The sequence below is a fragment of the Giraffa tippelskirchi genome, chromosome 2, assembly GCF_054371585.1.
Source record: "Giraffa tippelskirchi isolate mGirTip1 chromosome 2, T2T-mGirTip1v1.2.pri, whole genome shotgun sequence".
Taxonomy (NCBI): Eukaryota; Metazoa; Chordata; class Mammalia; order Artiodactyla; family Giraffidae; genus Giraffa; species Giraffa tippelskirchi.
Genome location: NC_137276.1, coordinates 224,648,266 through 224,671,525, shown reverse-complemented (window position 1 = coordinate 224,671,525; position 23,260 = coordinate 224,648,266). Strand labels below are relative to the sequence as shown.

At 40.8% G+C, this 23,260-nt stretch overlaps 1 protein-coding gene across 12 annotated transcripts in view; it reads left to right on the top strand.

Moving 5' to 3' along the window:
* Positions 1 to 23,260, top strand: part of TIAM1 (TIAM Rac1 associated GEF 1) — a 665,813-nt gene that overhangs the window by 460,221 nt on the left and 182,332 nt on the right. For 11 of the 12 annotated variants that reach the window (XM_081558051.1, XM_081558062.1, XM_081558048.1 and 8 more), the window contains 7 exons: positions 2,847 to 3,026; positions 4,442 to 4,510; positions 4,790 to 4,915; positions 10,407 to 10,515; positions 14,995 to 15,174; positions 15,271 to 15,389; positions 20,346 to 20,454. In XM_081558051.1, coding sequence (XP_081414177.1) covers positions 2,847 to 3,026; positions 4,442 to 4,510; positions 4,790 to 4,915; positions 10,407 to 10,515; positions 14,995 to 15,174; positions 15,271 to 15,389; positions 20,346 to 20,454 — 892 coding nt within the window. The remainder of the gene's footprint in view (positions 1 to 2,846; positions 3,027 to 4,441; positions 4,511 to 4,789; positions 4,916 to 10,406; positions 10,516 to 14,994; positions 15,175 to 15,270; positions 15,390 to 20,345; positions 20,455 to 23,260) is intronic. The other variant, XM_081558120.1, reaches the window with a different exon arrangement.

Here is a 23,260-nt window from a genome sequence, read left to right as displayed (position 1 = left end):
CTATGATATTAATTTGCATGTAAATGGAAGGCAGCTGTGGTTAGTGCTGGGACAGTTAGCAAAGCATTGTGTAAGCGAAGGTGCCAGTTATACATTTGTTGTGTTGGCGAGTGACAAATCAAAGTGACACAGGAGAGTTTGGGATCAGCTGGAGGGCATGGCACTTAAACCGTCAGCTGTGATCATTCTCTTTCCATGGAATTTTCATTTTGGTGAGGCACACCCTTCCCCCTTCCATAACGTCTGTGTTATAATGCCTATTATAATGGCCTATTACAGTTATCATAAGATTATCTCAAAGATGTGGACATTTTTGTCAAAATGGATCCACTTGTTCCTTTTTAATTATTAAGACAAATCCTTATTTTACGGCTAATATTTAATGATGGCATTGCATTTGTAAAATCCTAACATAACTAGATAAAACTTTATTTCTACGGAAGCAGGCTTTGATGAAAAACTAGTAGTCTTTCTTTTTTAACAACCTTCTTAGAATCTAATTCACATCATAGAGTTCAGCCCATTTTGATGAGCTTTTCATCAATCACCAAAGGGAGAATTCTTCGGGGGGTATTCAGTGTTGGAAACATTGATTCCATAGGAAGCATTTAATAGTGCCATTGACAGGTAACTAATATGTCCTGGCATGTAAGACCAGGGTTTGTGCTATCAATAAATAAGCTGTGTAACCTTAAGAGATTTGGATCAATAATCATGTGGATTTGGGTCCTAGCTCTGCCTTTTCCTGTCTTGACATTGCTATTAATGCATCCTTGTTAGGTTCTGGTTTCCCATGTCCTTGTCCTGTCTTTATTTTGGGCTTCCTTCCCGTTGGGCTATACTAATAAGCCGAAGGCAGTATGCTAATGAGGCAAAGGCAGTATGCTAATGAGGGGAAGGCAGGTTGATGTTAGCTGCTGTAGCCTTTCCCTGTGTTTAACAATTGCCCCCATGGAATACACTTGGTTTGACTCTTGTACTCTCCACCAAATGCCAACTTTGACTTTCAGCTCTGTGCACCCATGGTTGTTTTTGGAAGGATGTTCTTCTCAGAATGTTCACTCTTAGGAGTGAGTAGATGGTTGATAGAAAAAGTAATTCTTTATTTGCTCTATTGGAAATACTTTGTATTTCCTGGGGGTAAATTGGACAAGAGAAGCAGAAGAGAGAAGTCCAAAAAGGCAACCACCAGTTTTAAAGAGATATGCATCAAACGGCTCTAGAGTGGTACATTTTGAACAAATGTTAATAAACTATCAATTGATTCTATGCTACAAAATAGCCTGTAGAGTAACACCATGAAGTGAAGTCGCTCAGTCGTGTCCGACTCTTTGCGACCCTATGGACTGTAGCCTACCAGGCTCCTCCATCCATGGGATTTCCCAGGCAAGAGTACTGAAGTGGGTTGCCATTTCCTTTTCCAGGGGATCTTCCTGACCCAGGGGTTGAACCCAGGTCTCCCGCATTGTAGGCAGACGCTTTACCATCTAAGCCACCAGGGAAGTCCTGAGTAATGCCATGGAGAGCTCTAAAAGATACTAACACTTGCACATCCCATCCTAGAAATTCTGATTTTTAACAAACTTGTTTTATTTTTGGCTGTGCTCGGTCTTCACTGCTACACACAGACTTTCTCTAGTTGCAATGAGCAGGGGCTACTCTCTAGTTGTGGAGCTTGGGCTTCTCATTGCAGTGGCTTCTCTCATTGTGGAGCATGGACTCTAGGGCATTCAGGATCCAGTAGTTGCGACGCACAGGTTAGTTACCTTGTGGAGTGTGGGCTCTTTCCAGACCAGGGCACAAACCTGTGTCCCTTGCCTTGGCAGGCAGAATTCTTAACCACTGGATCACCAGAGAAGTCCCCAGAGACTCTGACTGAGTTGACCTGGAGGGTGTGCTGGGCACTGGGAGAGGTTTAAGAACTCCCCAGGTCATTCCTCCAGGCAGCCAAGGTGGAGAGCTACTGATGCCATGGGGTTTTCAGTGCTCCATCCTCTGTCCTTGCTTTGAAGAACTGTTTTGCATAATTTGGAGACTTGGAATTTTCGAACTCTAAAATCCAAACTTCCACTTGACCCATCCTGGACAATTTGGTGGGGACTGAGCTATTGAGATCTTGTTCAGGGCCCAATGCCCCTTAGTTTTAGCTGGAGGAGTAGGGAGGCAGAGGGTGCTGGTGGTAGGAGTGGGGTTGGTCGTGGAATCTTTCTGCCTTGGAGAGATGGAAACTTTAAAATACATATATACGAGTATCTATTGTTATCTAGAAAGTTGCCTCCATGTCAGTTTTTAATAGAGACAGGGAGACACCAAGCTTATCGAATTATCTTCCAGCTTTGCAAAGTAAATATGTATAGTACACTGAACTGAGAATCCAGTAATGAATTAGCCTTGTATTTTGGGTGAGATGCCTTTGGCCGTATCTTCCTCTGATTGGTGAGCTTCTTGCTGAGTAGTTAAGAACACAGGCTTTGAGCCATGCTGCCTGGTTCAGGTCTGAGCTGTGCAATCTTGGATGACTTACTTAACTTCTCAGGGCTTCCCTTGTCTCAACTGTTAAGTAGGAATGATCACAGCCCTTACTTGCCACGTGACTGGGTTAAATGCATCAAACCAGTGCCTAACAGGCAGTGATCACTCAGTCCGGGCCAGGAGTTGTTATTATGGTTGTTTGGGGCATTCAGTGAGTGCTCAGATGTATGGAACAATCTGGGGAGATGGGAGCTGTGATTCATGAGTGGCAGTTCATTAACCAGGCTGAACATCATCAGAAGGACAGGTGTCAGACAGGTCTTTCCAGCAAGGGATAACTTCATCTATCTTGCCTTTCCAATTGTGCTCTGAAGAGCACGGAACAGGTGGCCGCGTTTTGCCGCAGTCTGCATGAGATGAACCCCTCTGACCCGAGCCCGTCCCCCCAAGACTCCACTGGGCCTCAGCTGGGCACCATGAGACAGCTCACGGATGCTGATAAGCTGCGCAAGGTCATCTGCGAGCTCCTGGAGACAGAGCGCACCTATGTGAAAGTACGTTTTCTCCTGTTCTCCCTCCTGGTTCTTCTGGCGTCATTCTGAAAGGTGCATGCTGTGTGTTTAGATACGGATGTCGGCTGATGACAAAGCCAGATCACGGTCATGAAGAGTGTCTTGTCTCTCCTATGGAACTTGGCCTTGATTCTGAATGTTATAGTTTCCTTCTGTGTTTTAGGGAGGCATGCCTATTCTTACAGCAATTCATTGATGGAAATAGCTGATTGATTGACTCCGAAAGGAGATGATGGTGAACATTAAGTGAACCTTCTGACCTTTCTAAATAGGTTGTTGAGCGCATACTAAAATTGAATTCAGTTTTTGACAAATTTAAGTAGTGGTATGTTCACAATCTACTTTGAGTCGAGGCAGAAGGGTCTCAGGTCTGTTGTGTGTTATAAATTGTTCTGACATTTATTTATATTCCTGGAACTAGATCTTTTGTTCCTAAATAATTTATAATCTATACAATGGTTGTTTAAAAATGATTAAAGCAGACAACTTGTAAGTGATACACACTATTTAAAACTTTATTCATGAAGTGGACAGTCTTCTTTTGTAGAGTTGCAAGATGGGGCAGAAGGCAAAAAGCTTTTGTAACATAAAGAATCAAGAACAAGGAAGAGAAAAGTAGAAAATACCTAATTCTCTAGGGCCACAGAGTCAACCTTGGTTGGGGTGAGAAGGCCTAGAATTGATGTGGCATCTGGAAATTGGTTGACTAGATATATACTACACTTCTTCTGATCAAGTGTTGTATTGACAGGGACATAAAAATCATTTAAATTTTGATTTACTGACATGGCACGCCCTCTCATGGAGCCCCAAGAGAGGCTCCATCTAGGGCTTAGAAAGTTATGTCAACACTATGTAGTCTATAATGTATTCATATAATGATATAATTAACCTAACTATGATCATTGTATAATCATGTATGCCTCCATGTAATTTAGTTATGTTGAATCTATGTTACAACTGTGTGATCTGTTTTTCATGATCTATCTTAGTCTTTAAGTCAGAGGTCAGCGAGTATGGCCCTTGGACCAAATCCAGCTCTCTGCCTGCTTTTACAAATAAAGTTTTATTGAAATACAGCCGTACTCATTCATTTATGTGTTGGGTTGGCCAAAAAGTTCGTTTGGGTTTTTCTGTAACATCTCATGGCCATTTTTTTGGCCAACCCAGTATCATTTCTACTGCTTCCCTGCTGCAGCAGCAGAATTAAATAGTTGTGACAGAGACCATATGGCTACAAAGCCTGAAATAATTTTGAGAAGAGGCTGGCTCACTTCTGCTTCAGTGGACCTCAGTGACCTAAAGACTGAAATGTTAGCCTTTCATAATTTTTTTTTCCCCTTTAGATTCTTTATAGACTTTCAGATGTGCTAATCAGATATTCTTTCAACCCTTAGGACTTAAACTGTCTCATGGAGAGATACCTAAAACCTCTTCAAAAAGAAACTTTTCTCACCCAAGATGAGGTATGGTGGCTATCGTCTGAACTTTAGCTTGACCTGGTGATGGGGAAGAACTGAGGACCTCACACAGTACTGGGAGCATTTTGGATTCATTTAATTGTAATAAATAGGTCAAGTTATTGCCTGGCGAGCTCTTGGCATGCACTCGGAGAGGAAAGTTGGCCCACCTTCTGATGGTGGGAGCATTACCATATGGGTAGAAAAGCTTTGAAATCAGAAGCAAATGAAGGATCCACACACTAATGAAATAGATGGTTGATGAAATTCTTTTGCATTTTCCAGCTTGATGTGCTCTTTGGAAATTTAACCGAAATGGTAGAGTTTCAAGTAGAATTCCTTAAAACTCTGGAAGATGGCGTGAGATTGGTACCTGATCTGGAAAAGCTTGAGAAAGTTGACCAATTTAAGGTAAGTCTCATCCTCAGATGGTGTCAAGCTGCCTCCTAATGTCAGGAGTGAGGTATCCTGTAGGTCCAGTCGAATCTCCTGATAAAACATCGCAGGAGGCATTGTTGCTGTGGTGTTGAGTCTTCATTGGCTATCCAGTGGGGTCAGTTCCTAAAGGGAGTCAGAGAGGGGGACGGACTGCGTCTTGCTGGTCTGACTAAGGTAGAACCAGTGCCATTGACTTCCATTTAACTGGAGTATCTGCTGACTTCTATTTAGGAAGATGCACCTACCTTTTGTTCTGTTTATGTGGGGGCCTTCTACACTTGCTGTTAGCAAAATTCGACTAGCAGTCTTGGTTTTCCGATAAACAAATTAATTTATCTTGTTCTGGGGAACTGGTTAATAGAAATGCTTATCATTATCCAGGAGGAAGATGGTCTTCCAGCACACAGTGTCCTCGTAGCCTTAATGAGGATTTATGACTAGAGCACTCAGTGAGGGTGCTTACAGCAGGCTTCCTCCTCCTTGGTTGGCTTCCCCTTGGAGAGATTTCCTGCACTGTGTTTCCAACCAACAAAGCTCATTGATTCACGCACAATGGGTTTGGCTTATGTGTCACCCTCATGGATGTTTAAAAAGGTTAATGGAGGTATAATTGACATACAACACACTGCATATATTTAAAATGTGCAGTTTGATGAAATCTGACATATGTATACACCTCTGAAGCCATCACCTCAGTCAGGACAATGGGCATAATTATCACTCCAAGTTGTTTTTTCTGTTCTTTTGTGATCCCTCTCTTCTTTTTCTTCTGGCCTCTCAGCCACAGGCAACTGTGTCTTCTTTCTGTTACTATAGATGAGTTTGCATTCTAGAATTTTATATAAGTGAAATCATACAGCCCAGACATTTTTTCATGTGGCATCTTTTACTGCGTAATTATATTGAGTTCCACCCATGTTGTTTCATGTACCCATAATTCATACTTTTTAATTGCTGGGTAGTAATTGCATTGTGTGGATGTATCAGTACTATTGATATACTTTGTGATCCTTTCTCCTTTCTTGGGCATTTGGGTTGTTTCCAGTTTTTGGTAATCACAAATAAAGCTACTGTGAATATTTGTATGCAAGTTTTAGTATGAATGTATTAAGATATCCATGGAATTCTCCAGGCCAGAATACTGGAGTGGATAGTCTTTCCCTTCTTCAGGGGATCTTCCCAATCCAGGGATCGAACCCAGGACTCCCGCATTGCAGGCGGATTCTTTACCAGCTGAGCCACGAATATATGCTTTTATTTCTCATGGATAAATACTTTGAAATGGAATGGTTGGATTGTATGGAAAGTGTATGTTTAACTTTTTAATAAACTGCTGAACTGTTTTCCAGAATGATTGTGCCAGTGTGCAATTCCACAAGCTGTTCCTCCTCTTTCTTTCAGCAAGATCAGGTCACTCTTTTTAAACTTTGCCAGTTTAGCAAATATGTGGTGGCACTTCATTATGGCTTTATTTTAATTACTCTAATGATATGATGATGAGTATCTTGCTATGTGCTAATTTGCTTTCATTATAGCCTCTTTGGTGAAATGTCTGTTCAGATCATTCGCCCATTTATTGTATTGGATTGTTATCTTATTATTGAGTCTTGAGAGTTCTTTGAAAATTTTGTGTAGAAGTCTATTACCATATATATGATTTGTAAATATTTTCTTCTGTCACACAGTATCAAAGAGCAGAATTTTTTTTTCAAGTTGATTTCTTTTTTTTTAAATTGAGTATAGATGATTTACAGTGTGTTAGTTTCAGGTATATAACAAAGTGATTTAGTTTATAAGTGAAAATCTCTCAGTCATGTCTGACTCTGTGCGACCCCATGGACTGCAACCTGCCAGGCTCCTCTGTCTATGGAATTCTCCAGGCAAGAATACTGGAGTGGGTTGTCATTTCCTTCTCCAAATTTAGTTTATATATAGACATATAATCTTTTTCAGATTCTTTTCCCTTATAGGTTATTACCAAATACTGAGTATAGTTCCCTGAGCTATGTAGTAGGTCCTTGTTGGCTATTATTTTATGTGTAGTAGTATATATATGTTCATCTCAAGCTCCTAATTTATTCCTCCCACAGAAATTTTTATTTAAAAAAATTTTTTTTGGCTACGCCGCATGGCATGCAGGCTCTTAGTTCTCTGATCAGGGATCAAATCCACACCCTGTGCAGCGGGAGCCTGGGTTCCTAACCATTGGATCTCCAGGGAAGTCCCCAGAAATTTTTGTTTTTTAATGAAATCCAATTTTTCAAAAATTTTCTTTTCTGGGTCATTCTTTTGATGTCTTATCTATGAAATCTTTGCCTAAAGCAGGATCATAAAGGTTTTCTCCTATAAGTTTTGTGACTTGGGGACTTACATATTAGTCTCTTAATCTGGTGTGATGGATGAACCAAAGTCAATTTTTTATGTATGAACGTTTAATTTTTCTAGCACTGGTTTTTGAAATTACTATCTTTCAATCTTTTTCCATTGAGTAACTTTTGCACTTGTGTTGAACTTGGGTTCAGTTGTCCATACAGGTGTGGCCCCCGTACTTGGTGATTCTCTTCTAACAGTTGCGGAAATCTGGCTGTGTCACGTTAGTACACGTGATAGGTTTGTAGGATGAGATGAAGACAATCCTTCGATATATTTTTCTGTGTGTCATCTCTTTACAGTCCCTCTCTGCAACAGGAGTCATTTAGAATGCACACACACTTTCATACACATAAGCTTATGGACCTATATTTATATATAGTTCTCTATTTTTATTTGGGTATAATTTCAGACTTACAGAAAGGTTACAAGAATAGCACAAAGAATTCTAAGCTGTCCTTCTCCCACATTTTCCAAATGTTAACGTTTGACCACATTTGCTTTATCCTTTCTCTGGCTACCTAATGCGTGCGCGTGCGCGCGTGTGTGTGTGTGTGTGTGTGTGTGTGTGTGTGCTGTGTTGTGTGTGTCTGTGTGTACAAAAGGTATAATTTTTTCTCCTGAATGATGTGAGTAAATCACAGGCATAATACCACTTTAACTATTGAATATAGTCTTTGTGTGTGTGTGTGTGTGTGTGTGTGTGTGTGTAATTGCTTGGGTTAGTTCATTTTTTCTCTCCTCAGGGTGATTGGTCACACTGTCTATTTGAAATACAGTTTGGCTCATTGGTAAATTAATTAATAGGACAGTGTTAGAACACCATGATAAGGGCTAGTAGTTTGTCAGTTAATCAAAAAAGTTGCTTACTGTGGAACATGATAAAAATGCATACAGACCAGAAAATGCTTGGTTTTAATCTAAAATACCTAACATATATGATATTCATTTAGTGTGCTTTTACTGTGGCATCAGTTCTTTGTGTTTAGATTCTGTTTATCACTTTAGGAGTGTTTAGTTATCAGAACTGTGCTACAAACGTGACTGTGTTACAAGCAGAGGTATTAGTCTAGAGAGGGATTAACACATGATCCTGTGAGCAAGTTCACTCTAGAGTGGTCACTGTTGTAAACATCATTTAAGTGGAACTCTCTTCTCCAGCCTTCATTTCACTGATTTCCTGTATAATCTGACAGTTTCCATTCCATCTGTAAGACGTGACAGTTGATGCTCAACTGAATATTCTCGGCCCTTGGGGCTGCTCTCTGGCACTTCTGAGTTGGTTTTCCAGTCAGTGTTCATTCCTAAACCTGTTGCTCCTGGTTTCGGTGATTGCTGTTTTGTTTAAATCCTGATTATATATTTGCCAAAAATTCAAAAGCTTGTTAAAAATGTGCAAATTGTGTTGCATAGAACACGAGCCCTACAACAGGATTAGCAAAAACATTGGTTCTAAGATCAAATAAGTTTTGATAAAATTTCCTCTTGGGAATTTGCAGTGTCTGTCAGCCAATGAGAGGCTCTGGGAGGTTCTACTGAATAGAAACACAGGGTAAATGCAGTCTTTGTGTGTACACCTGCCATGTTTGCACACAGTTTGTGCTCTGAGATTACTTTTTAAGCCTGGAAGAATAAATGAACATGTTAATGTTCTATCTGCGTTTGCTATATGGTAAATGCCTCGTGAATTTATATTAAGTTAAACAAATGAATGACTTGATGTGGCTAAAGTGAGGGGTTACATTTAGAGCTTTTTATTACACAACTTTTCTTGTTTAATTATTGGATATGGTTCAAAGGATGACTCTGTACAGGGTCGGGGGATGAGATTTGGGGAGGCGTGCAGCTGAAAAAGTAAAGGAGGAAAAGTAGAACATGTAGGAAATGAATTTAGGCCTCTAATTACCAATTATGTATGGTTCATAATAAACCTTTGTTTTCTTTTAATTAGACTATCAGAATTCTCTGCATTGTTAATTAAAATAAATTGCATTTTGTGGAACCCAATTTATCACTTGAATCCACAGCCTTATTTTTTTTTTTTTGGCTTGGAATCCAACTTTTAAATTCTAAACTTAAATAAGTCATACCTCTTTCTGAACTAGACTAGATCAGTGTGAAACCTATAGAAGATATTTTTCTGAGGCCTGTTTCATATATTTATAGAAAATGTGTAGGATAAAAAGTATCCCAGCTGAGCTATATTAAATTCCTAATAGGGAATAAAGTGAAAGTCACTCACTCGTGTCCAACTCTTTGTGACCCCATGGACTATAGAGTCCATGGAATTCTCCAGGCTGGAGTGGGTAGCCTTTCCCTTCTCCAGGGGATCTTCTGGATCCAGGGATCGAACCCAGGTCTCCCACATTGCATGTGGTTTCTTTCCCAGCTGAGCCACAAGGGAAGCCCAAGAATACTGGAGTGGATAGCCTATCCCTTCTCCAGTGGATCTTCCCGACCCAGGAATTGAACTGGGGTCTTCTGCATTGCAAGCAGATTCTTTACCAGCTGAGCTGTCAGGGAAGCCATAATAGGGAAGGCCTTCACCTAGTTTAGATCCAGTTCAGGCAGAGGCTATGGGCTGGGAGATGTTACCTAATTCGCACAGGTGAGTCTGTTTCTTCTGTTCTTATCTACTCCTGCTAGAAAAGAGTATGGAATTAGTGATCAGGGAAAGGTGTTTTCTATTTTGGGGGATTTATGCATTTCTTGCCTTTATTTGGTTTGTCACTTCTGTATTCCAACAGAATCTAATGAGGGAATTCAGGAGATTTCTGTCTTTTCCAAAATGCCATATCTACTTTCTCATTAACAGTCAGATATCTCAGCTAGGTCATTGAAAGACACAAGCCAGCAAAACCAGTGACACTGGCTGTAATTACTGAGAGAGCCAAATACAGCATCTATTACACAAAAAAGGTGAGCCCATAGACTTCCCAATAGGCCATCAGTGAGCAAAGACAGTCAGAGACAGGTGTGAATGGTGCCGATTTGTGGGGAGACTCGGGCAGGTGTGAGCTCCCGGCTCCATCCTGCTGATGTTTCCGGGTGAGGAAGACTGCAAACTAACTGCGTTGTTTCTCATTATATCCAGAAGGTGCTGTTCTCTCTGGGGGGATCCTTTCTGTATTATGCTGACCGCTTCAAGCTCTACAGTGCCTTCTGCGCCAGCCACACGAAGGTTCCCAAGGTCCTGGTGAAAGGTAAGGCCTAGGAGGCCTGGGCAGCAGGCGGGTGTGTTAATTGTCAATTCACATTTGTGTGGCTGACCATGGTCGGGGGCTTTTGGATGGAAATCTAAGAGTCATTGTTGTGCCAGAGAGATATTCCAGCAAGCTACAAGTGAGAGTGCACTTGTCTCTCGGTGTCTGTGGGGCGTTGGTTTTCGGATCCCCCACAGACACCAAATTTCCGGGATGCTCAAGTCTCTTACATAAAATGCATACTGTTTGCACATAACCTATGCATATTTTCCCATATATGTGTTTGCTCAGTTGTTCAGTCATGTCCAACTCTTTTGTAAACCCCTGAACTGTAGCCCACCAGGCTCCTCTGCCCAGGGATGTTTTCAGGCAAGAATACTGAAGTGGGTAGCCATTTCCTATAGGGATCTTCCCCACTTAGGGATTGAACCCAAGTCTCTATCGCTAGCACTACCAAACATCGCTAGATTACTTAAAATACCTAACACAGTATAGGCTTGCATGCCAAGTCACTTCAGTCGTGTCTGACTCTTTGAGAACCTATGGACTGTAGCCTGCCAGGCTCCTCTGTCCATGGGATTCTCTAGGCAAGAATACTGGAGTGGTTGCCACGTCCTCCTCCAGGGGATCTTCCCACCCCAGGGATCGAACTCACGTCTCTTATGTTTCCCACTTTGGCAGGAGTTCTTTACCACTAGTGCCACCTGGGAAGCCCTAATACAGTATATATGTGCTGTGCTTAGTTGCTCAGTTGTGTCTGACTCTGCAACCCCATGGACTGTAGCCTGCCAGCCTCATCTGTCCATGGTGATTCTCCAGGCAAGAATACTGAAGTGGGTTGCCATGCCCTCCTGCAGGGGATCTTCACAACCCAGGGATCGAACCCAGGTTTCCAGCATTGCAGGCGGATTCTTTACCATCTGAGCCACCAAGGAAGCCCAGTACAGTATAAGTGCCATGTGAATAGTTGTCAGTATGCAACGAATTGAAGTTTTGCCTTTTGGAGCTTTCTGGAATTTTTCTCCCAACTATTTCCTTTTCATCGTTGGTTGAATCCACAGTGCAGAACCTGTGGATATAGAATCCTTAGATATGGAGCGCTGACTATACTGAGAAATTAAATGCATTAATATCTTGAATTAATAGTGTTGTCAATTTTCTTATCATGGAAGTTTTGACTCAGCCCTTTGGGGCCAGAATTGATAAGTCATTTTACAATTATGCAAAAACATAGGGGGTTTAGAAATTCCCTACTTTATTTGTATTTTCATTAATTTCATAATAACCTACCACACTTCATAAAACTTTTTGTGGCATTTCATCTTCCCTTCACCTAGTTTTGTTCCCAGATGTGTGATAATAGTCACCACCATCACTACTAAAATTGCTTCAATTATTTACAAAAATACAGCTGTAATTCTATTTTGCACAGAGAAGAGTAGAAGTTTTATATTGGCAGGCTCCTGTTCCTAAGTGTTCTAAGAAGATGATGGGTGTTCTGAGAGTCACTAAAAAGCTCTTTCTCTTCCATAGTTCTGCATGTGACTTTGATAGGTTAAGGGACTAGAGAAACATGTCCTTGGTAAACAGTAGAATCTATAGAAAGTTCAATTTCAAAGGATCGCTGGAAATCAGCCTGCTGTTCCTTTTACACCTTACCATGTGGCTACCATGTAAACAACTGCTGAATATGTAAGTAATTTACTTACTGTGTTTGCTGCCAAAGAGAACTAGCTTGATTTAATTCAAAACTTACAATAAAGATGAATACAACACAGGTCTCTGGATAGCAAAAGATCCTGCCCCAGATAATGACATACTTAATGACATACTTAATAATAGTTCCAGTCCAAGCAAAAGAGTTCTACTTCAGCATAAAAACTTAAAGGGAACCTGGGAATTTCCTTGTCCAGCTGTATGGCAAGGAAATTGTCCTGTTGTGTGGTTATATAAGCTGCACTGGTCATATAGTTCTGTGTATGTATTTCTTTTTAAACTCTAACTGAATGCTGTGTTATGAGAGTGTTAACAATTTCAGAGCACTTTGCCCTCTGGTAAAAGTATATACTCATCACAGTCCTTAAAGCACTTTGTGTTATTTTTACTCACTTGATTAAATTCTGCCCCTGTAGATTTTCCAAAATTCAAAATCATTATATTTTGCACCTGAAAAATATTAGAGTCTTTCAAAATCATCCCTTAAACCGTTAGGGTATGACCCACATTTTTCTGATGGCCCAATGTGCAGACACGATGAAGAGAACTGTTTGAGAACAGGAAGTACCCCCCTGGGCTGCTTTGCAACCACTTCATTACCAGTCTCCTTTTCTTTTCATGGATTTGGTGGCTGGATCCATGGAATCTGATTCCTCTTGATGGGGCCTTAAAATGGCTGAGAAGATGGTAGTCTTTACAAGGCCTTTCCCCATGACCGCTGTTTTTCTTAATTGAATAAAGAGAGTGAGAAGACTCATTCTGTGATTTCACAATGCCCTTTTACAGTATCTTCTGTTATTGTTTTTCCTTTGGCTGTGCTGGGTCTTCCTTGCTGTGTGAGGACTTTCTCTCATTGTAGTGAGCAGACTTCTCATTGCAGTGGCTTCGTTAATTGCAGAGCACAGGCTTTAGGTGAGAGGGCTTCAGTAGTTGCAATGCGTGGGCTCAGAAGTTGTGGCCCATGGGGTTAGTTGCCCCTCAGCACGTGGGATCTTCCTTGACCAGGGACTGAACCCATGTCCCTTGCATTGCAGGGTGCATTCTTAACCATTGGACCGCCAGGGAAGCCCTATCTTTTGTTCTTAGCTCACATTCCTAATGTTTGGAGATGGAAATATATTTTATCAGAAGCTTAAAAAAGTATATGCCTACAATTAGTCACTTTAATATATTGTCCATTCTTCTTCTCATTTTTGCCCTCAGTTCAGCCTCTCTTTCCACCATTTCTTTGGAAAGATATGTCATGTCTCCCTAACTGTCCATTGGCAGACACCTTTCTGATTGTCTGAGGGCCCCACAACTCCCCAGGGCTGATTTTTCAGCCTAGCTGGGACACAGATAAAAGCCCAGCCCGTGAGGAAATTGCTGCCTGTGTTACCTTAGGTTGGTTGTATGTTTCCCTCTGAGATAAATCCTGATAGCTGGTAGCACTGCATTAACACAGAACAGATCTTAAAAGGCGTTCCCTGCAGGAGACCAGCACTGCTCCACTTACCCAGCAGCAAGGTACTGCTGCTGCTTTTTTTTTTCCCTTCCTTTGCTCAGAAGAGGTTCTATCAGCAATGAAATGCTTAAAAGATTAGAAAAACTGGGATAAGCAGTGTTGGAAGATGCAGGCTTTTGTATTGTTCAAATATGGTGAGGCCAACAGATCAGGAGACAATTACCATCAGAAGTTTGTGGGACTTCCCTAGTGGTCCAGTGGCTAAGACATGGCACTCCCAATGCAGGGAACCAGGTTTGATCCCTGGTCAGAGATCTAGATTCCACATGCCACAGCTAAGAGTTTGCATGCTGCAACTAAAGATCCCAGCGCAGCCGGATAAATAATTTTTTTTTTTTTTAATTTAAAAGAAAGATCGTGTGTTGTTCACAGTTCCCAAGAGGAGGGGAGAGGGTCACACAGTGCAGGGCCATGAGAGGAAGCACCAGGGTCCACCAGGAGGCAGAATGAGTGAGGGGATGCAATAGGCAAGATGCTCTGTTGTGGCGTCTGCAGGAAGGAATGGGTGAAGCAGGGCAGACAGGCTTAGGAGTGGCTAATTTGAATAATCTCAGCAGGCTCTGGGGTGGGAGAGCTGTCCTGAGTTCTCTGGGACCTGGCTCTGGGATGCTTAGCGCAGGGGGAATATTGGCTTAGAGGTGTAAAAGCCTCATAGAAGAGAGATGGAGGCAGGGGCTCTGGATTCGTTGGTTTGTGTGTGAAAGGCATGCTTCTAGGTGATTCATAGGCTATCTGTAGGGACTGACTAGCTCTCGGACAGGCTCTCCCGGGTCTATAAGGCCTTTGATGTCAAAATATCAGATTAAGAAGACATTCAACAGCAACCCTTGAAAATCTCTGTGCGTAGGACTTACAAACTCTGTTATCCCTCAACTCAGGAGTCATCAACCTCCGGGATCTAATGCCTGGTGATCTGAGGTGGAACTGATGTAATCATAATAGAAACAAAGTGCAATAGAAACAATAAATGTAATGTTCTGCAATCATCCCCAAACCATCCCCTCCTCCCGAATCTCGGGAAGAATTGTCTTCCTCAAAATCAGTCCCTGGTGCCAAAAAAGGTTGGAGACCGCTGCTAACTCACTGGACCTCTGCTCACTCCTCCTAAATAAACAAATAAATCTGATGGACCAGCCTTCTCTGACCACTCACTGTACTGTCAATCCTGTGAAAAGGCACCTTGGAATTAGTGAGTGAAATTGTGAGAAGGGAGTCATTTGGATGTTCCGCCCAGACAGTCTGTATTTAAACTCTTCCAGCCAAGACGGACGCGGCTTTCAAGGCGTTCCTGGACGCCCAGAACCCAAAGCAGCAGCACTCGTCCACCCTGGAGTCTTACCTCATCAAGCCCATCCAGAGGATCCTTAAGTATCCGCTTCTGCTGAAGGAGCTTTTTGCTCTGACGGACGCGGAGAGCGAGGAACACTACCACCTGGATGGTGAGCCGAGAGCCCCTGAGAAGTGCCCCTTGTTCACGTCTCTCGCAGAGCCTTTAAATAGTCTTTTCATTTATTTCATGACCCGTTTTCCTCTAGTGGCCATCAAGACTATGAACAAGGTTGCAAGTCATATCAATGAAATGCAGAAAATCCATGAAGAATTTGGGGCTGTGTTTGACCAGCTGATCGCTGAACAGACTGGTGAGAAGAAAGAGGTAAGGACCCCTCTTCTGCCCAGCATGCTTGTCCATTGAGCTGGGTTGGTTGGTTTCTTTTTAAGGTGTTATTTGTAAGTAAAATAGTAACAATGATAGTATTTTGGTTGGTGGCATATTTTTTTAAATTGAAGCATAGTTTATTTACAGTATTTTGTTAGTTTCTGATGTGCAGCAAAGGAATTCAGTATATATATATATATATATATATTTTTTTTTTTTACAGATTCTTTTCCATTATAGTTTATCACAAGATATTGAATATATTGCCCTGTGCTATACAGGAAGGCCTTGTCATTTATCTGTTTCACATATAGTTAGTTGGTATCTGCTAGTTTCAGACTCCTAATTTATCCGTCCCCCTTCCCCTTTGATAACTCTAAGTTTGTTTTCTATGTCTCTGAGTCTCTTTCTCTTTCATAGATAAGTTTATTTGTATCATACTTTAGATTCTACATAGAAGTGATATCATATGATATTTGTCTTTCTCTGATTTACTTCAATTAGTATGATAATCTCAGGTCCATCTGTTTTGCTGCAAATGGCATTATTTCATTCTTTATTATGGCTAAGTAATAATACACTGGAATATTATATATATTACATAAGTGTATGCTGCTGCTGCTGCTAAATCGCTTCAGTCTTATCCAACTCTGTGCAATCCCATGGACAGCAGCCCACCAGGCTCCCCCGGCCCTGGGATTTTCCAGGCAAGAGTACTCGAATGGGGTGCCATTGCCTTCTCCCTATGAGTGTGTATATGTGTATACATGTATACACATCGTCTTATCCATTCATCTGTCAGTAGACGCTTAGGTTGCTTCCATGTCTTGATTATTGTAAACAGCGCTGCTATGAACATTGGGGTGCATATATCTTTTCAAATTAGAGTTTTCTCCAGATATGTGCCTGGAGTGGACTTGCTGGACCATATGGCAATTCTATTTTTAGGTTTTTAAGGAACCTCCAATCTGTTTTCCATAGTGGCTACACCAGTGTACATTCCCATGTTGGTAGAACTTCTATCTTTTACCCAAGGCCACACTGTGAATTTTCTTTCTCAGTTGAATTATTTCTTAATATAGGAAACCTATCCTGATTCTTTCTCTTCTCCCTCCAGGCCTCTGATTTTGTTCTCTCTTAGGTGTGAGAGTGAATTTCCATGACCATAACTTGGACTGTTTCTCTAAACGCTGTTACAGGCCATGGCTGTATCTCCAGAGACTAGACTAATGATTGACATGTAGTAGGTGCTCAATGAATATTTATTGAATGAGTGAAAATTTCAAATGACTCTGAATCTTTTTTTTTTAAGTCTGCCTGAAACTTTACTTAGAATAGAGTCACAGGAACAGATACGCTTGAGAAAAATGTAAAATGAACTCTAAGTTGTGTCTGAGTCATTGAGGAGAGCTTATGTGAATACAGTGCTGATAATACTGATGAATCAGATGGATATGATATGGAATGATATTCATGCTATACCTCCTGATTTGATTGGAATGTTGTCCTCATTTTGCTTTGTGCCTCCAAAAAGGAGACAAGCCAGGAGGGAACTATGAAGAGAAACTCTCTTGCTGTGATTGGAAGGAAGGAAAGGCAGAGAGGTGGTGGGGTAAGACTCGGTTGTTTAGCCTGGAAAAGAAAACAGCCTTCTCTTTGGAGGTATAAAGGGTTATTGTCTAACAGGTTCCCATTTATGTCCTCGGTGAAACAAAAGAAGCTTTGGACTATAAACAGGTAATTTTCAGGAAAAGGTAAAATGATGACATCTCAGAGATATAAAGCAAACAAATATGAAGAAATGTATTTTACTCAGATGGTGTGAGGGAACCCAGCAGTCAAAATAGCAGGTGTATGTATGAAGTGAACAAACGGCGAGATGATTTGTAAATGCAGACAAATTGGTTTTTCCACAGTGGGAGGAATCAATTAAAGTCACTACCAGGCTGGAGAGAATGTACACATTTATCTGTTACCTGCACCTTACAAAGACTGACAAAGGAGTTCAAAGACATGTAGATACGAGGTTGGACTCTGATAGCCCAAGAAGGTGTGCTGTAAAGGCTGATCAGTTTTCTACTGAAACACAATTTTTATTTACCATGGTATTTCAGGAAGAGTATGTGCATGTTCTCTGTCTACCAGGCAGACAATTAAATCTATCAGAATGTGGAAAAGACAGACATGCCTCTCTGGATTTTGTTCTCATTTTCTTGTAAAATTTTATGGTAAGAAAAATGCACTATGTTTATTAAAGAAAAGAACAAGCTACAGAAAAAGGCAAGAATTAAAACTACCTACAGTCTCAGAACACAAAACTTACCTCTTGATGTTTGGGTGTTTATTTTTTTAAAAATAACATTTATTATATACTTGAATATTGAATATAATTCCATATATATTCATGAATATTTTGGAAGTTATTTTGTACCTTGAGTTTTTTTATGTTGAACAAAGAATTATTTAATTTTCATGTTACTTTAAATGATTCAAAAGGATCATTGAAATGATTATGTATTATTTTACTGTGTGATTGAACAATGACTTGCTTAATTCCTATTGTCAAGTACTTCTCTTGGCTTCATTTGACGACTATGAATAATACTTCAGAATTATAAGGCTTCTATCCTGTATTTTAGTTTATTTCATTTTGACAGAAGTGAATTTTATTGAGTCATGGAAATGAACAATTTTAGTGCATTTCATTATATTCCAAACTGATTTCTGAATTTTAATGATCTTGAGAGCAAAGGACTATTATGCCAAAGACTAGAAGGTAGTATGGATAGCAGATTGCAAAGACTTTAGAAAAAAAAGCTGAGTATGATTCACAAGTCAGACTATAAAAGGGAATATGGCTTTGGTGGAACTGCCCAACCTCCAAAATAAAATTCTGTCAACCAAGTAAGAAATCTTTCCAGCAAGGAACAAAGAGATATAGTGCTATGCAAAGCAGTCTCTTGTGAGCAGAAATTTTGTTAGGGTAAAAATGTACAAAAGAAGGAAGGAGGGACCTTTGACCACATACCAGTATTACAGGGTAGGAAAGTCCTATATCAGTAGTAGGATGTCTGAAGATCACAAAAATGAAAACTTGGAGAAGATGCCAAAGAGAGCAGCAGAAGATTATGTCTTAGCACTATAGTAAGAATAAGAAAGAAAAAGACCCCTACAAGGGGCGAGAAGCATCATAACCAAAGACAGTTGATGACTCAAAGAAAATGACTCAGATCCCCTTGATGTCTTTTTTTCCCTCCATTGAAAAGAATGGTCTTCAAACTGGGAAGGATGGAGTGGTCTTGAATCCACAAAAGTAAAACCCTAGGGAGAATGGTCCTGGGGAAATAGTGTGTACTGCGCCAAGATCAGTGATAAGTCTACGGCAATACTTAGAGCAAGCAGTATAGTTCCCTTAGTGGATACTATCCTGGGGGTTTGGTTGACTAGTTACTTAATGTGAACAAAGTAATATAATTGCTTAATGTTTTTAACCACTGACCATATGACTAATAATATGGCTCAATAGTAATTAGAGTAATTATTATTATTATAATGATCTTGATCATTATAGTGCCAGTAGTACCACTGTGTTGTGTACTGCCAGAGCCCCATTTCCAGCATTGCAGCCTAGAGTGGTGATTAAATAGCACCAAGCTCGGTGGAGGGCTGCTTGGTGGCTGCCGTATCTAGAAACTCAGTCAGATCAAAAGCAGCAAAATAAACTGGAGCCATCTGTCCTTGAGAAATTCAACATCAAGTTTTCAAATATTCAAATTGCTGCTTTGAGGGAGGACTCAGGCTTGCTTTCTCTAGACACAGAGTAAAAGTGAGAGGCTGGTGGGCGAGGGCTCCAGGGAGGCATATTGGAAGAAGACCCTCCTCACAATTGATGGGGTTGCCCAGTGGGATGGACCTTGGACTCTGGTTGTTGCAAAGCCTCGTCCTCTGACATGTTTGCACAGGGAGCTATATGGAGGGACCAGATGATCCTTGCACCTGTGATTAGGTTGCTGAGTGGCTGGGAGGATGGGATTTTGATAGACTGGGAAATGGCCAACAGCTCCAGTGAAAAGGACACACGTGACAATTGTCGAGCATAGACACTGGTGGAATCTGAGGGTTGTCATGCTTCTGTAAGGAGAAGAGGACCATGTCCATCTGAGATGGCTTAGCATTTGACCTTTGAGGCTGCAAGAGTGGACCTTGCGGTTTCTAAGGACCCCAGAGCTCACGCTGTATAAGCGTAAAGAGCAATCTCGCAGCACCTCAGTTGCCATCTTTTTCCTCCTCTAAAGTGTAATGAAATCTTTGTTAAAATGAGTCAGAAGAAGAAGAAATGAAAAGATTGCACTGCTTCCCAGAAGACCCTTGCTCCAAAGGGACTTAAATTCACAGGTGGCAGTGTCTGTAGTTTCCTGGATCTTTGTCATGGATGACTGTTGGTTCTCCTTGGGTAACTGTCTGTTTGAACACCAAACCTCTGTGATTTTATGTATCAGTTTTGACAGGTCTTTTGTTGTTGAGTTGCTAAGTCGTATTCGACTCTTGTGACCCCATGGACTGTATCTGCCAGGCTCCTCTGTCCATGGGGTTTCCCAGGCAAGAATACTGGAGTGCCATTTTGTTCTCCAAGGGATCTTCCCAACCCAGGGATCGAACCCGAGCCTCCTGCATTGTGGGCTCATTCTTTACCATTGAGCCACTAGGGAAGCCCTTTGATAGCTTTACTGTATGTAAATTTCAGAAGCCCTATTTGTATCTTTGGGCCACCGTATTCTTGGAATTCTGGTATGCACACACAGAATAAAGGGGGAAAGGATGACCAGATGGAAAACATTATTTAGAGGCATTTTTTCATGAAGTCAAATTGACACCAGCCTGTCAAATTTTAAAATGTCATGCGTGTCTTGAGTGTTTATGACATTACCCAGTAAGCTTTGCCCTGGATTTCAGGTTGCAGATCTGAGTATGGGAGACCTACTGTTGCATACCACCGTCATCTGGCCAAACCCGCCCGCCTCACTGGGCAAGTGGAAAAAGGAGCCTGAATTGGCAGCGTTTGGTATGTGTCACCAAAGGGCTTGGAGGGGCAGAGGGAGGCTGGCTTATTTTTTGAAATAAGTTAACATTTCTTTTCCAAGACACAGTTTATTAAAGTATAGTTACATAAGTTATCTGCGTTGTCTTCTTGCTGTGGCCACTAACATGTCACCGATACTAAATTAAACCTTCCAGCTAAGTATGACCAACGTGTCCACCCTGCTACTGAGAGGGAGGGAACGGCTATTCAGGTCTCACCAAGGTATAGACAGTATAGACATATAGGCAGGAAAAGATTTTTTTTAAGCTGCTGCTCTGAATGTCATTTGAAAATGATGAGTTAATAATAAACCAAAGAAAAATCAACCCATCGAAACTATCTCTGTATATGAGCCCCCCAATCCGAAATCTTTTGTTCTCTCCCTGACTCTATGTTGCTGTTTGTGATGCTAGGGTTCAGGGCATGGTTCTCAGCTCATCTGTTTTGGTGCTGCTGGGCGCCTTGATCAGTTACAAGATGCTTGTCAATCACACCGGTAATACTAGCAAATTTTAAGATGTTTATGAAGGATTATTTTCTTTTAATTTATTTATTTTGAATTGAAGGATGATTGCTTTATGATGTTGTGTTGGTTTCTGCCACGTTGTTGTTCATGACTGTTGCCCAGTCATGTCTGACTCTTCGCACCCCCATGGACTGCAGCATGCCAGGCTTCCCTGTCCCTAACCATGTCCCAAAGTTTGCCCACATTCATGTCCATTGCATACATCAATATGAATCAGCCATAGATATACATATGTCCCCTCCCTCTGGAACCTCCCTCCCACATTCCACCTCTCTAGGTTGTCACAGAGTCCCGGTTTGAGTTCCCTGAGTCAAGGATTATTTTTTCAACAAACTAGTTCTGATGGAGGTAGTTGCCACAATTAGAAACCTCATGTTGTTTTACTGGAAAATGCTTTTGTGAAAGAGAAAAACTGTGAGTTAGCCCACTGTGCGTAATTCAAGAAACATGGCTCATTGTCGTGTGTAAATGCTCATACAGCATGCATGTTGTTCCTGAGTATAAGATGATCAGCCACGATCAGTGACCAGTATTCTTGCTTTTGTTTTAGGCTTTGTCATTTCCTAGCCTCCCCCTAGAAGATTCATAGGAGAGTAATAGTATAAATGAAATCTAATATTAATATTTCCATTCACCTTCCTTCTCTTATCTTTCTTTGGCTGGAAGAGGAAAAGTTTTGCTGTTTACTGTTTTTTTTTTTTTAATTTTGTTTTTTTAAATTTATTGATTTTTTAATTGAAGGATAATTGTTTTACAGAATTTTGTTGTTTTCTGTCAAACCTCAACATGAATCAGCCATAGGTATACATGTATCTCTTCCCTTTTGAAACTCCCTCCCATCTCCCTTGCCATCCCACCCCTATAGGTTGATACAGAGCCCCTGTTTGAGTTTCCTGAGCTGTACAGAAAATTCCCGTTGGCTATCTATTTTACATATGGTAATGTAAGTTTCCATGTCACTCTTGCCATGCATCTCACCCTCTCCTCCCCTCTCCCCATGTCCGTTAGTCTGTTCTCTATGTCTGTTTCTCTGTTGCTGCCCTGTAAATAAGTTCTTCAGAACCATTCTTCTAGATTCCATATATATGTGTTAGAATGCGATATTTATCTTTCTCTTTCTGCTTCACTTCACTCTGTACAATAGGTTCTAGGTTCATCCACCTCATCAGAACTGACTCCACTACATTTTTTTTATGGCTGAGTAATATTCCATTGGGTATATGTACCACAACTTCTTTATGCATTCATCTGGCGATAGGCATCTAGATTGCTTCCATGTTCTAGCTATTGTAAAAAGTGCTGCAGTGAACAATGGGATACATGTGTCTTTTTCGATTTTGGTTTTGTCAGGGTATATGCCTAGGAGTGGGATTGCTGGGTCATATAGTGGTTTTATTCCTAGTTATTTAAGGAATCTCCACACCATCTTCCACCGTGGCTGTATCAGTTTACATTCCCACCAACAGTGGAAGAGCGTACCCTTTTCTCCACACCCTCTCCATCATTTATTGTTTGTAGACTTTTTGATGACGGCCATTCTGACTGGTGTGAAGTGATATCTCATTGTGGTTTTGATTTGCATTTCTCTAATAACGAGCGATGTTGAGCATCTTTTCATGTATTTGTTAGCCATCTGTATGTCTTCTTTGGAGAAATGTCTGTTTAAGTATTTTTCCCACTTTTTGCTGTGTTTTTCTGGCATTAAGTTGTATGAGCTGCTTGTATATTTTGACAATTAATCCTTTGTCAGTTTTTCATTTGCTATTATTTTCTCCCATTCTGAGGGTTATCTTTACACCTTGCTTATAGTTTCCTTTGCTGTGCAAATGCTTTTCAGTTTAATCAGGTCCCACTTGTTTACTTGTGTTTTTATTTCCGTTACTCTAGAAGGTGAGTCATAGAGGATCTTGCTTTGATTTGTGTCATCGAATGTTCTGCCTATGTTTTCCTCTAAGAATTTTATAGTTTCTGGTCTTACATTTAGGTCTTTAATCCATTTTGAGTTTATCATTGTGTATGGTGTTAGGAAGTGTTCTAATTTTGTTCTTTTACATGTAGCTGTCTGGTCTTCCCAGCACCATTTACTGAAGAAGCTGTCTTTACCGCATTGTATATTCTTGCTCCCTTTGTCAAAAATAAGGTACCCAAAAGTGCATGGGTTTATTTCTGGGCTTTTTATCTTGTTCCATTGGCCTATATTTCCGTTTTTGTGCCAGTGCCATACTGTCTTGATGACTGTAGCTTTGTAATATAATCTGAAGT